Consider the following 19327-nt stretch of genomic DNA (forward strand, 5'->3'; position numbering starts at 1 on the left):
AACTTTAGTTCAGAAATAAAAATATACCACGACTGCTAGCCCTATAAAATGGCCCTTGACCAGGAGCTAGCCTCTCCATGCATGTTGGTTTCAGCCAGGTCTTATCAGCCATGATACAATGTTTTTCTCTCACAGCAAACCACAGATATCGTTATGCATCGTAGTCCACCAAAATGGTGCATACATGAAGTACTAGAAGAATGCTACTGAGGTACACATGAGGTGGTTAAATTATAATGTGTTGATACACATTAATGGTAGCATTGACCTGTACGCAAATAGGTATTTGTTATCGTATATGAAATTTTAGTGTAAGGTCTTTGTTATCGTATATGTAACTTATTTCTAATTTTTTGATGTATTTCATTACTATCTAAATAAATATATCGTTCTTGTTAAAACTTTTCCACTGTAGTATCTAAATAAATATATCATTTACATATATGCACCTTCACTGTCGGTTCTATTTAGAAATCGACAGTGATAGCCACCTTCACTGTCGGTTCTATTTAAAAACCGACAGTGATTACCACCTTCACTGTCGGATCTATTTAAAAACCAATAATGATGTCCATGCCCCCCTATATAAAATAAACTGTCGGCCACATACATCGATCCCACCCACCCACGAACTCTCTTAGTCTTATTTCTCACGTTTCACTCTCACTTCTTAAGACATCCACTCTCTCTCTCTCTCTACGTGATTTGGTCGTAGCTCCTGCATTTTTTAATGGTATTGGTATGTTGTCTTCTCCAATATTGTCTCTATATTCATTTGATCTATATTTATGTTCATGTTTTTTTGCATTCTACATATATATATTCTTATTCCTTCCATTTGATCTATATTTAATTATGTTGCCACATTTTACTTGGAAGAATTTTTTTGTGCATATATTTTATGTTCATTTTTTTGCATTTTATCGATTAGGTGGTATGAACAATGGACCTCCTCCACCATAAGAACCAGGTTTCCACCCTGGCGATGAGTCATTCGTTCTTAATGTGGCCATTCCACGGTTCCCTATTCCAGCTATTGTATGAAATATTTTTCCAACATCTTTTGTTTTTTGATGCTAACAAATAAGTGTAATTAGTTTAATATTATTGTTGCATGCATATATGTCGCAGACTATATCCCCAATATATTGGCTGCGAACAGCATTTAGCTGGTTCTTTATCTTGGACATCCTCGAGAACACGGCATCTAATGCAAGTGGTCGGCTATGGATGTGTGAACTCAGTTTTTTCATCCCTGTGAGGGGTTTAAATCATCAGAACCATATCCACGGGACGAGAATACAGAGCCCGAACGTGATAAGCGCCTAATTAAGTGATGTGCGCATCTGTTTAGAGGCACTTCGACGTATTTGCTATGATGTGCCTGATTTCTCGCACTTTAAGGCACTTGCTTTGAATGCTGGTGATATCCCCATCTCGCACGCAAGTGAATGGTTTGCAAGCTACAACCATGTGGATGTGGTAAAATGGTCACTTATATCTGAGTCGTGGTTATTTGTTGTTTATTATTGTAATAACATTCTCTATTTTTTTCTTTTTCTGCGCATGCAGATTGCGCTACAGGACCTTACCTATGCTGCATGTGGATTGTGGGCCGTTCTAAACCAAGCTACGGAGCAACCCGGGTACGATTGGGACTTCTGCAATGGAAACATCGGCCAGCTCACTATAGAAAGACGTCAGTACTACATAAAGATTATTAACAGGGGTAGTGGTCGTTCAGTAGGTTATATCTATGGCTGACCATTCTTTCGGTATTGTGAGGCACGAGAGAGTGCACTCATACGGGCATTGGACTTCATCGATACAAGCGGATACATAATCCGTGACATCTACTACCATATATGGCTATAGAGGCATGTTAGTGTGCGTGGCCCGATCGATCCCAACCGTGATTCTGATAGTAATTAATGTTTATTTAGCTAGGTTTTCAAGGTTGTAGTTTAATTGGGTTCTAATTTTAATATGTATGGCTTTGTGTGTTTAATTATTGTCATGCATGTAATTCATGTAACATTTGTTGGGCAATTAGAAATATACATCCCGATGTCATATTGATCTCAAAATTATTCTCAGGCTTACACATGCCATGTGTGAATGAAACACCAAGTTTAGGATTTTTCAGAGATAGTTTGCTACATTCTGAGGTTTAATTGAATTTCTGCACGACGAGACCGTTTAATTATAGGTTGAACTGAGTCTACCCATGAAAAGATCTAGAATGGTGCTAAACTTTTACACAGGCTCTAATGTGCCCCAGGATAAGAATTTTGTGGAGGTGGATGAAAAAATCTATTGGGTCCAAGATGGAATTCACCCTCTTTTGTCTCATTTGACACAGAGAAAAATATAATAAATAAAAAATGATCAGAAAAACCTAAGATCCTACGTGGGGTCTTAATTTGGGTGTACATGATTGCCAAAAAAATTTCAAGCCATTTCAACATAGGTGGAGTATACATGTTTCACAGAGGTACATGTGCCCTTTCATCGAACCATGACTATACACATAGATTATTAAGGTTTCTGTGGTTCATAGTCATTCCTGGTGTCGTATTGGTCTTAAACTTTTTCTTAGAATTGCACGTGCCATGTGTGAACGAAACACCAAATTTGAGATTTTCCGAAGATGGTTTGCTACTTTCTGAGGTTTAATTGAATTTCCACGCGACGAGACAGTTTAATTATAGGTTGAACTGAGTCTACCCACGAAAAGATCTAGAATGATGCCAAACTTTTACACATGTTCTAATGTGCCCTAGGGATAAGAATTTTATGGAGGTAGATGAAAAAATTTATTGGGTCCAAGATGAAATTCATCCTCTTTTGTCTCATTCAGCACATAGAAAAATATAATTAATAAAAAATGATTAGAAAAATCTAAGATCCTATGTGGGATTTAATTTGGGTGTACAAGCTTGCCAAAAAAATTTCAAGCCATTTCGACATAGGAATACATATGCTTCTATTTATTTAGTATATAAAAGATTTTTTTTAATATACATAAACATCACCGTCGGTTTAAAAAACGGTAGTGATAAGAAGAAACCGACAGTGATGCTTGTTATCACTGTCGGTTTATTTTAAAAACCGACAGTGATATTTAAAAAATTAAAAAAAAATTATGCCAGCCCTTGGGTTTAAGCTCGAGTCTCAGGCTATAGAGTTCAGACACTTAACCAAAAAAAATTTCAAGTTATTTCGACATAGGAATACATATGCTTAATAAATTATAAAATTAAACCAAAAAATTGAGCCACCCGGGATTCGAACACGGATATCGGGGGATGAGTTACGGGGTCTTAACCGTTGAGCCAATAGGAGGTATTCGAAAAGTGTGGAAAAGATAAGTTACTTATGTTGTAACCGCTACACGGCAATCTCTACTGATTTAAAGAATGGCCCGGCAGTGATGTACCCCCATCACTGTCGGTTTCTAATTAGAACCGACAGTGATGAGGTCTGGTATAAAAGCCCACCGCGGGTTGAAAAATTTCAATCCCGCGCCAACCGTTCTCAGCCCCACGCTCCTCTTCTTCAACACCGATGCCCGTGCACCGCCCCAAGCCGGAGCACTCGTCTACTGTCCCCTCGCGCCGCTGTTCTCAGCCCCGCGCTCCTCTTCTTCGACATCGAGGCCCGTGCACCGCCCCACGCCGGAGCAACCGTCCACCGCCCCCTGCACCGCTGTTCCCAGCCCCGCGCTCCTCTTCTTCAACGTCGACGCCCATGCATCACCCCACGCTGGAGCACTCCCCACGCCGTCCACCACCAGACACCGGAGCACCGCCGAGGCCTTCAGGAGCGCGCGTGGACAGCTGCTTTCCCACCCCCACGATGAGTGCGTGGCTCACTGCCCGCTAAGTGTTCGATGAAATACCCCATGGTTGTTGTCTTCCCAATAGCAGTTGATTCCTATTCAATTAAGTTACATGTTGTTACTCCTTGGTTTAGCTATAGGTAGAGTGTCAATTGATGGATTCTTATCAAATGTGTATAGGTATAATCGCCATAGGTAGAGTGTCAATTGATTTTGATGGAATTTATAGCATGCTTAAAAAAGACATCTATAGATGTTTGTTCCAGAAAAAAAAAGTTAAAAACAACTTTTAAAATTGGCTCGGCAGCAGCAACAAGTATGATTACTAAACCACATTGATCTCCGAATAATAGACAGTCCAATTATTGAGGTTATTTTTATCATGTCAAGGATAAAGAACATTAAATAGATTTAGTTTGGCCATATAACCTGAATAATAACTCTTGTTCAGTGAGTTACCATTACCATTTACCACAAGCCTAATTTACTTAAATGTATAGGCAACCATGGCATGGTATGTAGTGCATGTTGGTCACATGCCTAGGATTTATCGAACCTAGGAAGATTGCTATGCTCAAGTCAATCGCTACCCTAGTAATTTGCACAAAAAATACAACACAGAAGCTGAAGCTTTGAGGGCCTACTATAGTCATCCGGCCTACCTTACAAACCATGGGCAATCGGCCTACTATGGTCCAATGAATATAAACCATGGCCATCCGCTGGCACTAGAGATCGAAGAGAAGCCACCCGTCGAAGATGTGAAGATTAGGAGAATTGCTCCTTAGTCTTGGAAAGATGTCATGCTTTTATTTATAGCCATGGTCATCGCTTTTCTTATTTGAAAGTTGATGTAGGCTTAGTTTTGTAGAACAGTAGGTGGACTTTGTTGTATGTGGTCAATCAAACAATGAATTTGTTCTAGGTGAACATATGCTATTATTTGACTTTGTTGTATGTGGACTTATTATTAGACTTTGCATTAAACATATTATATATATATATGAACATATGTTATTAGTAGTTGTCCATAGCCAAAACTAACCATGATCGTGTCACAGCCATGACTCATCGTCGCTTGTTACCCCAGTCGCTGAAGAACTGATCGGCAACAAGAAGCGGCTGATATCGCTGGGACAGGAGAGCCACATGATCCGACAAACAGTGATGGTGTCAATCAGGTCAGTGAGAACGAGCAGCCATGGACCTCGTCTGGCCTGCTCGATCTGGGTCAAAATGACCAAGATGGCTAGGTAACTTTGGTATCATGTCACTATGTAGCCACACACGCTAATCAATTGAGACAGTCATAGCTTACTTGGTATCTCTAGTAGGAGCCTTCGCCGGCCGAGGAGCCAGAGGGTTCGGGTAGTAGGAAGGCTAGATCCAAGCGAGGCGTGTCAAAGATTCTTGTTGGTAGGAATGCACACTGGCACATTACTGAGTTCGATGAATTCAAAGATCCACCCTCACCGCCTATAGCTTTGACCAAACACAAGACTATCCTCGGGTTACTTGTTAGGGACTTCATCCCGATTAAGTACAGGAAGTGGATTGGGAAAGATAATGACCGGTGGAGGGTTCCCGAAAGCGAGAAGGATTACATATGGGATGTCAAGATCCTAGAGTATTTCACTTTCCTAGCCGAGTATGACAGGGAGTTAGTCAAGAAAAAAGCAAAAGAAATCATGGGGACATGCTTCAATAATTTTAAGGGAACATTGTACAAGAATTTTGTCCTCCAAAATAAAGAGCCAGATTTTGATGGTGGACAGTTTAGCAAGCAGAAAGATTTCTAGCAGGCTTTCAAGGAATACAGGTTATCCGAGGAGTACTTAGAATTGAGCAGGAAGAATAAGGAGAATTCACAGAAAGCGACGAATCCTCATCATCTCGGCTCTCGTGGCTATGCCAAAAATATGTCAGAATTTGAAGCAGAACTTTAAAAGATGGATCGCCTTGCTGAGGAAGGCGTTCAGGTTGAGACCATTGATTGGGAGCCTAGATCGGTATTATACTATATGGGGAGAAATGTACGGCACACCGAGGACGAGAGCTGTAGCTCCTCAAATCAACCCATGAGTGAACTCATCCAGAGGATCTCCCAGGTAACTGAGGAGATGAGGCAAGGGACTCGCACTTCTAATAGGGAGAAAGACGTGCTCACCCAAGCACTCGGAACCAAGGAGCACCCTGATCATACTAGAGGAACCAGTGTTGTTCCTTGGAAACTAGCATTCCTCCAAGAATCTAACACTTACCAAAGCCGCTCGAGGGGTAGAGCGGAATATGAGGTAGAGTATTTAAGGAGACTAAAAGAGATGGAAGACAGAATGGAAGTATGGATTGAGGCGACCGTTTAAGCGCGAGTCGATCAAATTTTATTGTCCAAGGGGTCAGTAGTACCATAAAACCCTACTCCTAGTGCCTTTAGCCCATAGTTTAGGGGTCGCAGTAGCTACGGATTGACCCTGCTCAACAAAGATGAGGCGAATGTGCCTTATCCAGTGGACGACATCACTAAACCCTGTCAATGTCAGGTTGTACATCCATCAGGAATGGACAAAGGACAAGGTGGCGCTCGGCCAGGCCTAGCCTGCGGAAGACGGGACAATTAATGGCCGTCCAATTCCACTGGGTACGCCCACGTCACCATTAACAAAATACTTGATAAGAAGTATAACAAGATACCCATTGAGTACCCAATGGCGGAAGATAGGTCGAAACTTGGTCAAAACAAGGGCTCTCAAGTGGTCTGGAGCAAGCGCTTCATTAAGCTTGACCATCAATTGTCCTCTGATGATGAGGACGACTGTGAGTCTTCGCCCACCCAAGATGATCACTCACCATCTCCCAACAGAGATCACTCCCCTCCTCATCTAGAGCCATCACCCCCGAGAAGACAGAGGTCTTCTTCTATTCCTCCTCGTCCGACTCCATCTTCATCAGCCCCGAGAAAAGAGACTCCTCCTCATCCTCCATCTTTATCAGCGTCGGGAAAATAGAATTCTCATCGTCATCCTCCCCCTCCACCTCAGCCCAAAACAAGATCAAGGACATCCTCGCAGTCACAGAAAAGGTCCTTGGATTTGGTCGCTAATGCTCCCAAAGTGGACCAACAGAAAAGAAAAAGATCCGTTCAGTGACAGCGTTACCACCTTGATGAAAGAAAAATTTACAGCACATATCTCGAAGGAAGATTGTGTTAGTTTCTTCAATCTATGTGCCTCACTGCCTCCATTTTTATTGAAGTCTGAATTCAAAAGGTAAACACAGAATAAATACGCTACAATAAGAGATAAGAAATACACAATAAAGATTTAAGGAATATTACGAAGTTAGTCGAAGACAACCCTGATTTAACCATGGAAGAGGCCGTGAACATCTATTATGATGTACAAGGGACGGGAATACCGACAATAAAGTATGAAAGGGGCAATCTTTTGGTTCCCGATCATGAGTATAAAAATCTAACAACATATATGCACCAGTTACATGAATATTACATAGCTCAAGCAACAAGAGACGGACGACTTTGGTTTTGAGGTTATTATCCGTTCGCCACATGTTTTCCAATATCCTAAAGAAGAGAAGTTCGATGTCGAGTGAGAGTGTTTGTTCCAGCTATACCAAAAACGCTCTCTCGATGTTCAAATGTTGACGTTGTGGAATATGTAAGTACCGTACACGCACGATATTACAATTAACTACTCTCTCGAGACACAAATTGTTAACTTTTGAGCGTTTCCCATGATTTTATGTAGGTGTATAGCAAAATTTTGTATTCTAAAAAGCAAATGGGATTACATAGGCTTCTTGGACCCCATGCGAGTCAATGAGAGGACATGTGTAGGCCTCTATGGATGTGACGTGGAAGACCTAAAACAGAGATTGATTGCTGTTTTCGATAAATTCACGATGAAGAAGAAAACCCACATACTTTTAGTCTACAACTGCGAGTATGTGTTCTCGGCTTTTAATTTTATGTTTTTTTCGTTAAGATTATTCGATAATTAGGATTCTGTGATTGTAGCAACCATTTCGTCTTCATTTGTGTTAATCTTGCTAAAATTCTGCTCGAGGTGTGGGACTCAAAGAAAAAAACATTTCATCATCTCGATGCACCGGTGGCAGTGCTGAATTAGTAAGCGATCCTAATAACTATTATTTTCTAATCACGCATACCGCTTTCTAATATTTCTCCTTTTAATGTTGCTCAGTGTCCAAAGAAGACATATCGGTGGGACGCCGGTCCCATTCAAGGCTGTCGAAATAGGAGAGGAAGTACCTATCACAGCCGGCGGGAAACAATGAATGCGGGTTTTATGTAATGTGGGCAATGCTTCGCTACATCGGCGGAAAATCGGAAGAAGCCGATAAGTTGGTGTGTATAATCCCACATTTCATTTATGTCTGTTAATAATTCAACAAAATGATTTACTAGTTTCTCTTTGGATATCATCTTTTTTGAACGACAGCGTAAGAAATATAAGCACGAAAGGCTGCTAGACATGGAGATCGTTGCACTACAATCGGAGCAGGCAAAATTTATCTTAGCCGAGGTATTGAAAAAAGATGGAGTATTTTCCATTGCACAATTCGTGAAGTACAAGGACCAGTATGGCCTAGAGCGGCTCGCTAGATTATTGTAAGAAGTCCGAGAAGCATGTGTGAAGTCCAAGAACATTTCTTTTTTATTTTGAGGGATCGAGATGTGGATAAAAACATTTGAATTGTAATCGTAACATTTGTAATGTTTAATATTGATGGACCTGTCGTCTACGTAGCGTATATAAAGCGAATCTCGATTCCATAAAAAAATAAATTATAATAAATTATAAAAAAATAAAATATGAACTGGGCCATCACCGCCGGTTAGCAACAAACCGGCAGTGTTGTCGTAACCATCACTGCCAGTTAGAAGCAAACCGACAGTGTTGTCTTGCTCAACACTAGCCGGTTTGAATCATGAACCAACACTGATAGTTACAAGAACACTGTCGGTTTGATCCATGAACCGACACTGATATTTACTACAACACTGTCGGTTTGATCCATGAACCGACAGTAGTAGGCTTACTGCTTGAGCCAAGAACCGACACTCTTAAAGCAACTGTCACTGTCGGTTGGCACTATAAACCTGGTAGTATTGTTTAACTGGACACTGCCGGGTGGATCCAGGAACCGACACTGTTTCATGTAGATCAGTGTCGATTTTTAAAGACCGGCAGTGATGTCAACCCCCATCACTGCCGGTATGTCACTGTCGGTTCAAAATCCGGACAGTGAAGTGGGTTTTTGAACCGATAGTGATGTCCAGATCTGGGGTAGTGTCTTGTCACAGAGAATGCCAGAAGCTTATCACTACTTGATCCACCCTGCTTTGATTTTATGGCTAACGTCCGCATCAATATCTATATCCATCTATAGCATCGATTCCTAGATACCGAAAGGTATCTTTCTTAGGCACTACTTGATCTTCTAAACTCACATCTCCCTCCTCTTGTACAACTCCGTCAAAATCGTATCTCATGTATTCGATTTTAGTTCTGCTCAATTTAAAACTTTTAGACTCAATGGTCTGTCGTCGTAACTCTATAGAACTTATTACGTTCAAGGGTAAAAAAACTACTGCAAAACACCTAATCCATAATGACAAGAGTGTAACGGATGAGTGCTGAATTAAGATGGAACCGCAAACACCTAATCCATAGCGGTTGGGATGCAAATCTTTTTGCATACGAAGGTTGAGCCGCAAAAACTGGCTTCGCCCGAAAGGTTCCGACTCCAACCGTGGAGCGCGCGCAGAGGAGCCACACCAAATGTGTCCTAAATGTGTATGTTATAGTTTAGCTATTAGGAGTAGCCTTGTGTATGTTATAGTTTAGCTATTAGGAGTAGCCTTATGATAGAGCACTGGTCGTGACATGAAATGACAAAGAGAGTGTTACGCTATATCGGTCAACAAACTAAAGGCATAAGAGAATTCAAATTACATGGTAATATGGGTGTCCTCAATATATAGGACCAGCCACATAGCCAACTGAGGTGGAGCAAGGCAGCGGCGAAGCCACTAGTGCATGTGTCGGGGTCATACGACCCCGATAACTTTGTACGAATCAGTGGAACCCTCGCGTATTCCGGCCAGCTACGACCCCATCAAATTGAGTTCATGAAATCTGTGCGACCCCGGCAGCAGTTTAGTCTAGATTCGCCGCTGGAGAAGGGAAAGACAAAAAAATATTTCACATATTTTCTCTCCTATACTCATTAATCTTCTTCTCTCACAGACTTTCTATTTTCCTTGATCAATGCAAAATATATATAGCTAGCTAGCTATTTGCTCGTCTTCAGCAAACACACTCTCTCATCCACGTCAGACTCAGCTACCTATGTAGCTAGCCATTGGACACGCATGGGAGTGAGAGGGCTTCAACCCCCCACTACTAGCTAGAGAGAATCTCATCACCTTATTGATGACTGAAAATAAAAAAAGAATCCCATCACCTTATATAGATTCTGCCTGGACCAATGGAATCACTGAACCCGGCCCGGTGCAATATATAATTTGCTGCATCTAGCTAGCGTGGGGTGTGTGTGTGTGACAAAATATATATGATGCACGTCGGTCTAGAAGGCACTTGTGGAATCTAGGGCACACGTACGTGTCCGGGTTAAGCAAGACCCCTACTACAATAATAATCTCCGACGAATCGATCACACCGAAGCACTAGTAAGATAACATTACTTTAATTTATTGTACTGAGTCCGCGTAGATTTCAGTCCGATCGTATTTTTGTACCAGAGATTTTTCCAAGTTGGATCGTATTTTTTACAGAGTCTGATCCGTATTTCCTTCCGGTCTTCACCACGTAGATTTCGTTCTGCTAGAGGTGGACGAGGGGGCGGGCGCACCAACGAAATACCTGTAGACGAAACCTCCTCTTACTTTTTAGGTGGTAATAGATTGTACCACGGGTATCATGCTGGGTCAAATTAAGCTACTACAATACGTACGTGCTCATTCGTGTGTTACAATAATCTTACCCCTCTTTTTTGTGATGATACAACAATTTTACTCTTAACTAAAATGTTCAAAGAGATCACCAATGGTAGGGCAAGCTAATCGTTAACCTCTTCATGTTTTAATCTAATAATAACTAGACCAGCAAGATTACATTGGGATGCATGCAAGCGGGGGCGTGTCTGTGAGCCCAAAAAAGACTTATTTTTTGCGGGTCTTGTGAGAACCCACAAAAAATAAGTCTACCTGCAGATTCACAGGCAAACCCTCTTGCATCCCTAGATTACAAAACCATCCCATCTCATCATTTGGATTTTTGAGATTTCACTACATGCATGACGCGTTTTCTTCCAAATGCCTGCCTCCTCCGGTCCCCAATCGACTTTGTTGTAAAATCTCCTCATCAAAACGTGTGTTCAATTGATTTCTTCGCCTATTGTCACCACCGTAAGACACTAGCAACGTGTATAAATTACCCGCGTACCTGTGGGTAAAAACCCTCAGGGTATTTGTGCCCAGTGAGTTTAGGATCATGGGCGTAGAAAACTCTTTACACATACCTGCTCTACCCATACCGCACCTTGTATTTGATAGGTGGGGTCTTGAGTCTAGTATATAAACTCAAAGTCTAGGGTTCCACGAGTCATTTTCTTTTCCCAAAACTCAGCCGCTACTCCACTTGCCTAGTGTCCTAGCCGTCCACCTACACGCCTCCACCTGACCACGCCCGCTCACCCCCGGTCGCACGCCTCCATGCCGCCCGACAGCCCCCAGCACCAAAGCCTGCCACCCACCTATAGGAGCATGAAGAAGGGACATGGGGGCGGACGCCAGTAGACCAAGTACCCTGGATCTGCAACCCCCGTCCCCCCACCCTTGATCTGCGCGCCGTGTCTCTTCATCGACGGATCTGCAATGTATCGATGGCGGTTACATATGTGTACCCGCGGGTGCAGGCATGGGTGCCAGATCTCACCTGTCGTAGGCGACATGTGTGGGCACAGATTTAGAGATTACGTCGCGGGTGTGGGTTGTTGAGGCTCTACTCGCGTGTAATGTGCCCGTTAATATCCCTAGACACTAAGACACATGCTAGCCGAGCATACTTGTCTTGGTGCTCATATATTATGTTTATCCATCATCATGTTGCGGTTAAACTTTTTTCCCACATTACAAAAACCTACAATATGATCACAATTAAGCTTTTAACTTAATCTTGTAAATTTAGTATAATATAAAAAGTGGCCATGAAAAAAAGTTAGGGCCCATTTGTCGCGGCTCCAACACCTGCTTTGCGTGCGGCTCTGACACCAGAGCGGGCGAAGCCACATCAAACTGAGAGCCCCTTTGGCCGGGCTCGTAACAGCTCCGGCTCCATTTGACATTTACTGAAGCAGCACTGCTCATCGCACTGTGTATAGAAGCTGTTTTTCTCTCTCATTCTCTTCTCCCTCACTGACAACGAAGGAGCTGCCGGAGCCAGTATTTTTGGCTTCCCGGCTCCGGCTCCTCTATACGCTACAGTACTCCTACAGTTTGAGAGTCCGGAGCAGGCAAGAGCCTGACCAAACGGCCCCTGAGTGCTTTAAGAGAACGGCTTCTAGCGCTAAGGACTTATTTGGCACGGCTTCGGCCAGCTCCGGCTCCGCCTGACAATCACCGCGCAGATCACTGTAGGACACTGTAGCTCGGAGCCGGATTTCTCTCTCCTGCCTTTTCCGCTCACTGTAGCTCGGGGGGTACTGTTCACTGGAGCCGGAGGAGCCAAAATTTCGGGCTTCACCGGTGAAGCTGTTGGCTGTGAGAGGGAGAGGGAAGGGAGAGAGAAAACTGGCTCCGCTACAGTGAATAAACAGTAAATTTGTAGGCCGAAGTCGGAGCCGGAGCCGTGCCAAACAGGTTCTAAATATATACGCCGTTTTGTGGTACGGAGCGGAGCAAAAAAAAACCCAACTTCATTGAAAGGGCTTCGACTTCGACGCCGAAGCCGCGCCAAACGAGTACTACCGGGCATGGAGGTTGGAATCTGGAATCAAAGTGGCGTACGTACGTTATGGGGAACTTTGCCCGTGCTGTGCTGGACATCCCCAAGTGACGTGCTGGGACCAGACCGGCCGGACAAGTTGGCAGGATCTCAAGACGGTTGATGATTTTTACCTGTGTGCGTGGGCGGGCGGGCAGTCCACAATGTGGCCAGTGGCCACACCTGCAAGCTGCAGCCGGCCCGACCGGGCTGATGCTGATGATCCCCCACCCGCGCACGCAGCAGGAGCCGGCAGGCTGCCGAGGCTTGACGGGGGCGCGCTACGCCTTTGACTCGATCGGTCGGGGCCGGGCCGCCAGGGCCCCGCGCGGGTCACCATCGCGCGTGGCTCGCGGTACTCCGTGTCGGCGATCGGGGGCTAGCGAGACGACGACCCGGCGGAGGCAGGGCCAGGCGTCAGGGGTGGTTGTGTTGCCGAGGCCCCACGTCGCACTGTCGCAGCGGCTCTTCTACTAGCTCCTGCCGGCTCAGCGCGCGCGCACCAATGAACACACCGCTGCTGCTGCGGGTTCCTACAGCCTTTTCGGCAGGCTGGGGTTGCTCTTATCTAAATTAGCCAGCAGTAAATAATCCATAATTATTTACGGCCTGTCTTACTCGCTGGTGCACTCCCTGCCCCCCCTCCCCCCCCCCGGCCTGGTCCCCCAGAACCGGAACGATCAGCCTGCCAAAAACCAAAGACTGTGAACGCGCCGGCGCCGCCCGCTCGCTCATGGTGTTTCAGTTGGTCTACGATTTCTCCGTCTCCTAGGGTGTGTTTAGTTGGGGAGGTGAAAAATTTTAGGTGTCACATCGGATGTGTCAGAAGGATATCGGGAGTGATTTTTAGATACTAATAAAAAACAAATTACAGAATCCATCAGGAAACTACGAGACGAATCTAATGATACTAACTTAATCGGTCATTAGCACATGCTGGGGTTACTGTAGCACTCAAGGCTTTTTATGGACTAATTAGACTTAAAAGATTCGTCTCGCGATTTTACCGAGAACTGTATAATTCGTTTTTTTTCGTCTACATTTAGTACTCCAGTACATATATCCAAACCTGTTTTTTTTTATCGTAGGAGGCAAAAAAAAAAAAAAAAATTAGAAACTAAACACGCCCCTAGTCGTGTGTGGCTGGCTGCGCCTGCGCGTAGATCCAGGGAACACAAAGGCAACCGATACCGATCCAATCGTTCTCAAACCGGAGCATCCTCGGCGGCGCGCGAGGGTGAGGCCCATGTCTCGGCGGTAGCCGCCACCCGTCCACGTGCCGCAGCGGGACGTTCGGACCCGATCCATCCGCCGAACAGCGCGCGGGAATCAGCGGGACTCCGCCGAACGGAGCGACGCCCCGTATATCCCGTGCCCTCCATTCTAACATATTTTCATTGCCGGGCTTTATTATGTGTTGCTCCGGCCCATTAACAATGATACTTTTCTTTACTTGCCGGTGCTCATACAGAGTATGCATTCGTGCTTCGTTCCTTAGGATTGCTTTCTTTATATATATATTTTTTTTTCTACTTCCTTTTTATATCTTTTGTCTTTGTCTTTTTATATTTTTTTCTTTTCTTTTCTCTAATTCATTCTTCTTACGTACTTTTTTTTTACTTTTTATTTTCCTTTTTGTTTTCGGTAGTTCTTTATTCTTCTTTCATCTTTTATATTTTTATCTTTCTTTCATTTTTTTTCTTTTACTATAATTAATTATTTTCTTTATTTTGTTTTTATTTTCATGTTTTATTATTTTATGTTTCTTTTTTTCCTTTTCTCTTCCCTTTATGTTTCTATAGATTTGTTCATTCTTATTCTGTTTTATTTTTCTCTTTTTATTATACTGTAATTATATTTTTCTTTTCATATTATATTTTTTGTTTTTTTATGTACATATTATTATGTTCATGCATCATATACTATTATGTTTATATGGTGTTCTGTGATATATTTTGTGGTGTTCATGTTGTATATATATGGTGTTCTATGATATTTTTTGTAATGTTTACGTAGCATACATACGACGTTCTATGATATATTTTGTGATGTTCAAGTAGTATACATATGATGTTCTAGGTATATTTTGTGATGTTTACGTACTATACATGTGATGTTCTGTGATTTTTTTTATGTTTATGTAGTATACATGTGATGTTCTGTGATATATTTTGTGGTGTTCGTATAGTATACATGTGATATTCTATGATGTATTTTTTTTATATTCACGTGGTATACATGTGATGTTTTATGATGTAATCTTATGATGGTTTACATAGTATACATGTGATGTTTTATGATGTTTTTAGAATATTCACATCATATAAATGAGATGTTTTACGATTGTCTTTGAGTATTTAAATAGTACCCATGAAATGTTTTATGGTATGTTTTGAATTGTTTTAAGTAGTAATCTCTGTGATGTTTTTAGTGTTTTTAGGTTTTCCCCCTTATTTCATCTATTATTTTTTATTACTATCTTTTTATATTGTTTTTATCTATTACATAGATGTCATATGGTATATTTATGTCTATATAAGCAATATTCTTGTAAGAGTTGATTTTTTTTCTTAGATTTAAATGGTCTAATATAGATTACAAATGAAAGTATAGCAGCTCCCCGTGCCGCAGGCTCATGTGCGATCCGGGAGCGGCAGCCCAACAAGCACCACGGGCAGGCCAGGAACGGGCCGCGCTCAGGGGTCAGGGGCAGGGCAATCGGCAGCGATATCGTCGTCGTCTCTCTCTGGATCTCGTCATGGGACTTGGACTTGTCTACGCACGCTTCTCGTCCGATCCGCCCACGGCCGCGTGTCCCTGATGGTTTGCCATCTGGCGGAGGTCGGGGACGAACCGGCTCGCTGTGGAAGTGGAACGAACAGTCTGCACTGTGCATCACGTTGGCGGCCGCGCGCGCGGGACATGTGACCAATGCAAGGGTCTGTGTTGGCTCTGGGTTACGCTCCTCTCAGTCTCAGGGCAGGTCGATAGGAGCGCCTGTACTGCCAGTACTGTTGGGCACAGCGGTGTGCAGCATATAAACGACACAAGTGGCGTACGTACGTGGTGTCGCGCCAGCTTGTGCATGGACAACTGAAGGAGCTACAGAAACAAGGGGAGAATCTCTCAGCACAACGCATCTGCTGGTACACTGCAGGTACCTGCTGCTGCACTAGAGCCTGGAGGCACCAACAGGTGTTTGTGTCATCTACCACCGCTCATGCAAAAGAGTACCTGCTAGTACTCTGCTACTACAAGCTGTTCTTTGAAGAGCTAAGCAAATCCAAGCAAAGACTGATGAACAGCGACAATTATTCGGGAAAGGCGTGACTACAGCTATCTAGGTAGCGTTGGTCACAAACAAGCTGGGCACCAAGCGTCGATGCATCAGGTCGGCAGAACCGAAGTGATCTAGTGCCCATATGAGTTTTTGGTAGTTCCGTTTGTCAGATGCTCGAATTCAGTACCGCCTTTCAGTAGTTCTTCAACGGCTTTCTGAAACAATGAAACCGTATTGTCACAGAAATTAAACGCTAACAGTGAAAAGATGGAAAGTGGTCCATGCTTTTGCGTACCTCAACACATGTCAATGCATACTGAACATCACTGTCTGAAATTTGGTAATGGATGACAAACCTAATACTGTATGACACAGAGTTCAACATAGAGTTTCAGTCAGACTAGGGGTAGCAGTTCTTGTACTATGCAGTCTAGCTTGTTACTGAAAACTGAATACAATGTTGCAAAGACAGCCAAAACAATGTTAGGAATAAAGGATCAACTAGAAGAGTCAACATGTTAAATTCAAAATTACTCAGTAAGAGAATAGAACTTCACCTTTTTGAACTAGCTGGCATTGCAAGCACATTGTGTTGTTCCAAGACTGCACACAGTTTGTCAGGTGATATTCTTGGATCCATGGTATCAAAGAATACCTTACAAAGAATTGATATGTGCATATAAGACCCTTATTCCAGTTAACAGTGAAAATCAGTAAGAGGATGTATAGCAGGCAGGCTAACCATATTTGTCTCGACCGAAGCTGAATCCACTGTAAGCTGTTCAATTTTCTTCAGTCCCTCTAAGAAAATAAACCAAGACATACAAACTTCAATATTAAAACTCCACAAACAGAACTAATGTTTATGTTGACAAGGACCATGTTCCTTTTTTTAACACGAGCGTAATAGTGGTCATTGTGATTTAGATTTTTGAGAGAAAGCAAGTGGATTTTCAGAAATTGTGAGTTGTGGTTGTCAAAATGAAATTAAAGTTTTGATTCCAAAATTAAACTACGGAACCTGCCAAAACTTTAGCCTTTCTGTGGTCATCCGCGAGCTTTCCCACAGTTTCACGAACGGCAACATGAGCAGCAGCACAAAGAACTCCCACCTGTCTCATTCCACCACCTAGGGTCTTTCGGAGAATTTTGGCCTGAAGTTTTGTTCAGATTACTGTTATTGCTTGATCTCTGCAGTTATATTTTTTCAATAAAGTTGCATCTCTGCTGTTTAAACTTAGAAATTGATTGATCTGACCTTGTCAATGAAGGCCTTCGAACCAACAATAACTGATCCCACGGGTGCACCTAATCCTTTTGATAGGCATACCTAATTCCGGAGAAAATAAATCGACAAAGTCATATGTTAACTACAGCCAAACATATGCAGGTTGTAGATCGAACACAGTAACCAGCAAATTGAAACATACCGAAACTGAATCAGCAGCATTGACAAGTCTATCTACAGGAACCCCAAGTGCCTGGCACAATGAACACGATGTGTTAATACTTGATAAGAGGCTAGGACGTTCTGCACACATGTTAAAATTTCTAAGTGAGAAAGGCTGCTATTATGCTCCATGCTTAGATATATATGGTTCATCATTCAGATGTCAACCCTCTAAAATTTTCATCTCCGAAGACAGAACAATGAAACATACATCCTAACTGGTCATTTTCCTAACTCTGCTGCAGATAGTTTCAGAAGCAGATATAAAACTACAGTACATCACATGCATATACAACACTACTCACCACAGACGCGTTAAAGATGCGAGCTCCATCAATATGAAGCTTCAAGCCATGGCTCTTGGCAATTTCACCAACCATGTCAGTGTATTCTACAGATAAACATTTTCCACCAGAACTGCAGAAACAGTTAGAAACATACGAATTAATAAGATGAGAAAAGGTTATATATTGTACTCGGGAGTATCTCAAGTTTTTTTTTCTCTTCTCTGTTCCCATCCTCTCGACTCCAACGAGAGAAAGGCGGATCTCACAGCGGTTAGAGAGGAGGGTGAAGAAGAAGGTAGAGAAAACCTCGGGTGTGAGAGAGATGGGGAAGAAACATCGAAATAGGAACAAGATTGGGAACAGGTATCTGTGCAACTCACTTCCCATGTGTATTCTCCAAGCAGATCAGCCTGGTCGTCGGGTAATGAAGATCAGGATGCCTGATGGCGGCAACGATCTTGTCAATATCCATGGTGCCGTCGGGGTTGTTGGGCACGGTCCTGGGGTGCACGCCGCCGATGGTGGAGATGCCCCCGTTCTCGTAGACGTGGATGTGCGAGTTGTCGCCGAGGATGGCCTCGCTGCCCCTGACGTCGCAGTGCACGAGGACGGAGATGAGGTTGCCCATGGTGCCCGACGGCACGAAGAGCGCGGCCTCCTTGCCCATGATCGCGGCCATCTCCGCCTCGAAGCGCTGCGCGGTCGGGTCGGCGCCCAGGACGTCGTCGTCGACGTCGGCGGCGGCCATGGCGGCCCGCATGGCCTCGGAGGGCTTGGTGACCGTGTCCGACCGGAGGTCCACCACCTTGCTCGCCATTTGGTGCTGCTCGAACTAAACCTCTAGCTACAGCTCCCTCCGCTGCAGCGGAGCGACAGAGTCCCCCGATAAAATACACACGCCAAAGCTCACGAATTGGATGCTCAAATGGTGCACTGACCACTGCGCTTTGTCTTTGAGATATGGTTTGCTTTCTCCTTCAAAATTCGCAAATCTTTCGCGCTTTTGGAAGTACCAGTATGATGGCTGATGCTCATTGCACTTGCTGCCAACATAACAGGACACCAACCTGGCAACTACTGCCTACAGACCTACACGCAAGAGGCCAAAAAAAAAGCGAAAGCCACGAGGACAAGGCATCGCCACCGCTCAGAGTCACCCCGTCCAGGACGCCCGCTCGCTCCCAAACGAACCAAACAGGCGAGGGAGTCAGGGAGACGACCCTGACGTCGTTGTCCTCCACACGCACACGCCGACGCCGTATGCGTCCAGGTGCGCCGTGTGCAGACTACAGACTGCACTGGTCACTGGAAAGAAAGGGACACAGAACAAAGTCTGATAGTGATCGCCCACGCCCAGCTACGAGCTGCGGCGCTGTGGCCCGTGCCACGCATTCGGTCAGTTATTAGAAATCTATCAAATTT

The 19327-nt window shown here is 43.7% G+C and overlaps 1 protein-coding gene across 1 annotated transcript; it reads right to left on the bottom strand.

The window, feature by feature from the left end:
* Window positions 1–15991: 15991 nt before the first annotated feature.
* Window positions 15992–18967, bottom strand: LOC136496869 (probable low-specificity L-threonine aldolase 2). The gene is made up of 9 exons (XM_066492637.1): window positions 18286–18967; window positions 17924–18035; window positions 17599–17649; window positions 17427–17498; window positions 17190–17322; window positions 16911–16969; window positions 16726–16823; window positions 16464–16530; window positions 15992–16383 (listed from the first exon to the last, which is right to left on the bottom strand). Exons 1-9 carry the CDS (start codon window positions 18720–18722, stop codon window positions 16300–16302), a joined length of 1113 nt encoding a protein of 370 aa, XP_066348734.1. The 5' UTR covers window positions 18723–18967; the 3' UTR covers window positions 15992–16299.
* Window positions 18968–19327: the final 360 nt, after the last annotated feature.

Source organism: Miscanthus floridulus, chromosome 12 (genome assembly GCF_019320115.1).
Source record: "Miscanthus floridulus cultivar M001 chromosome 12, ASM1932011v1, whole genome shotgun sequence".
In the NCBI taxonomy this organism is placed as follows: domain Eukaryota; kingdom Viridiplantae; phylum Streptophyta; class Magnoliopsida; order Poales; family Poaceae; genus Miscanthus; species Miscanthus floridulus.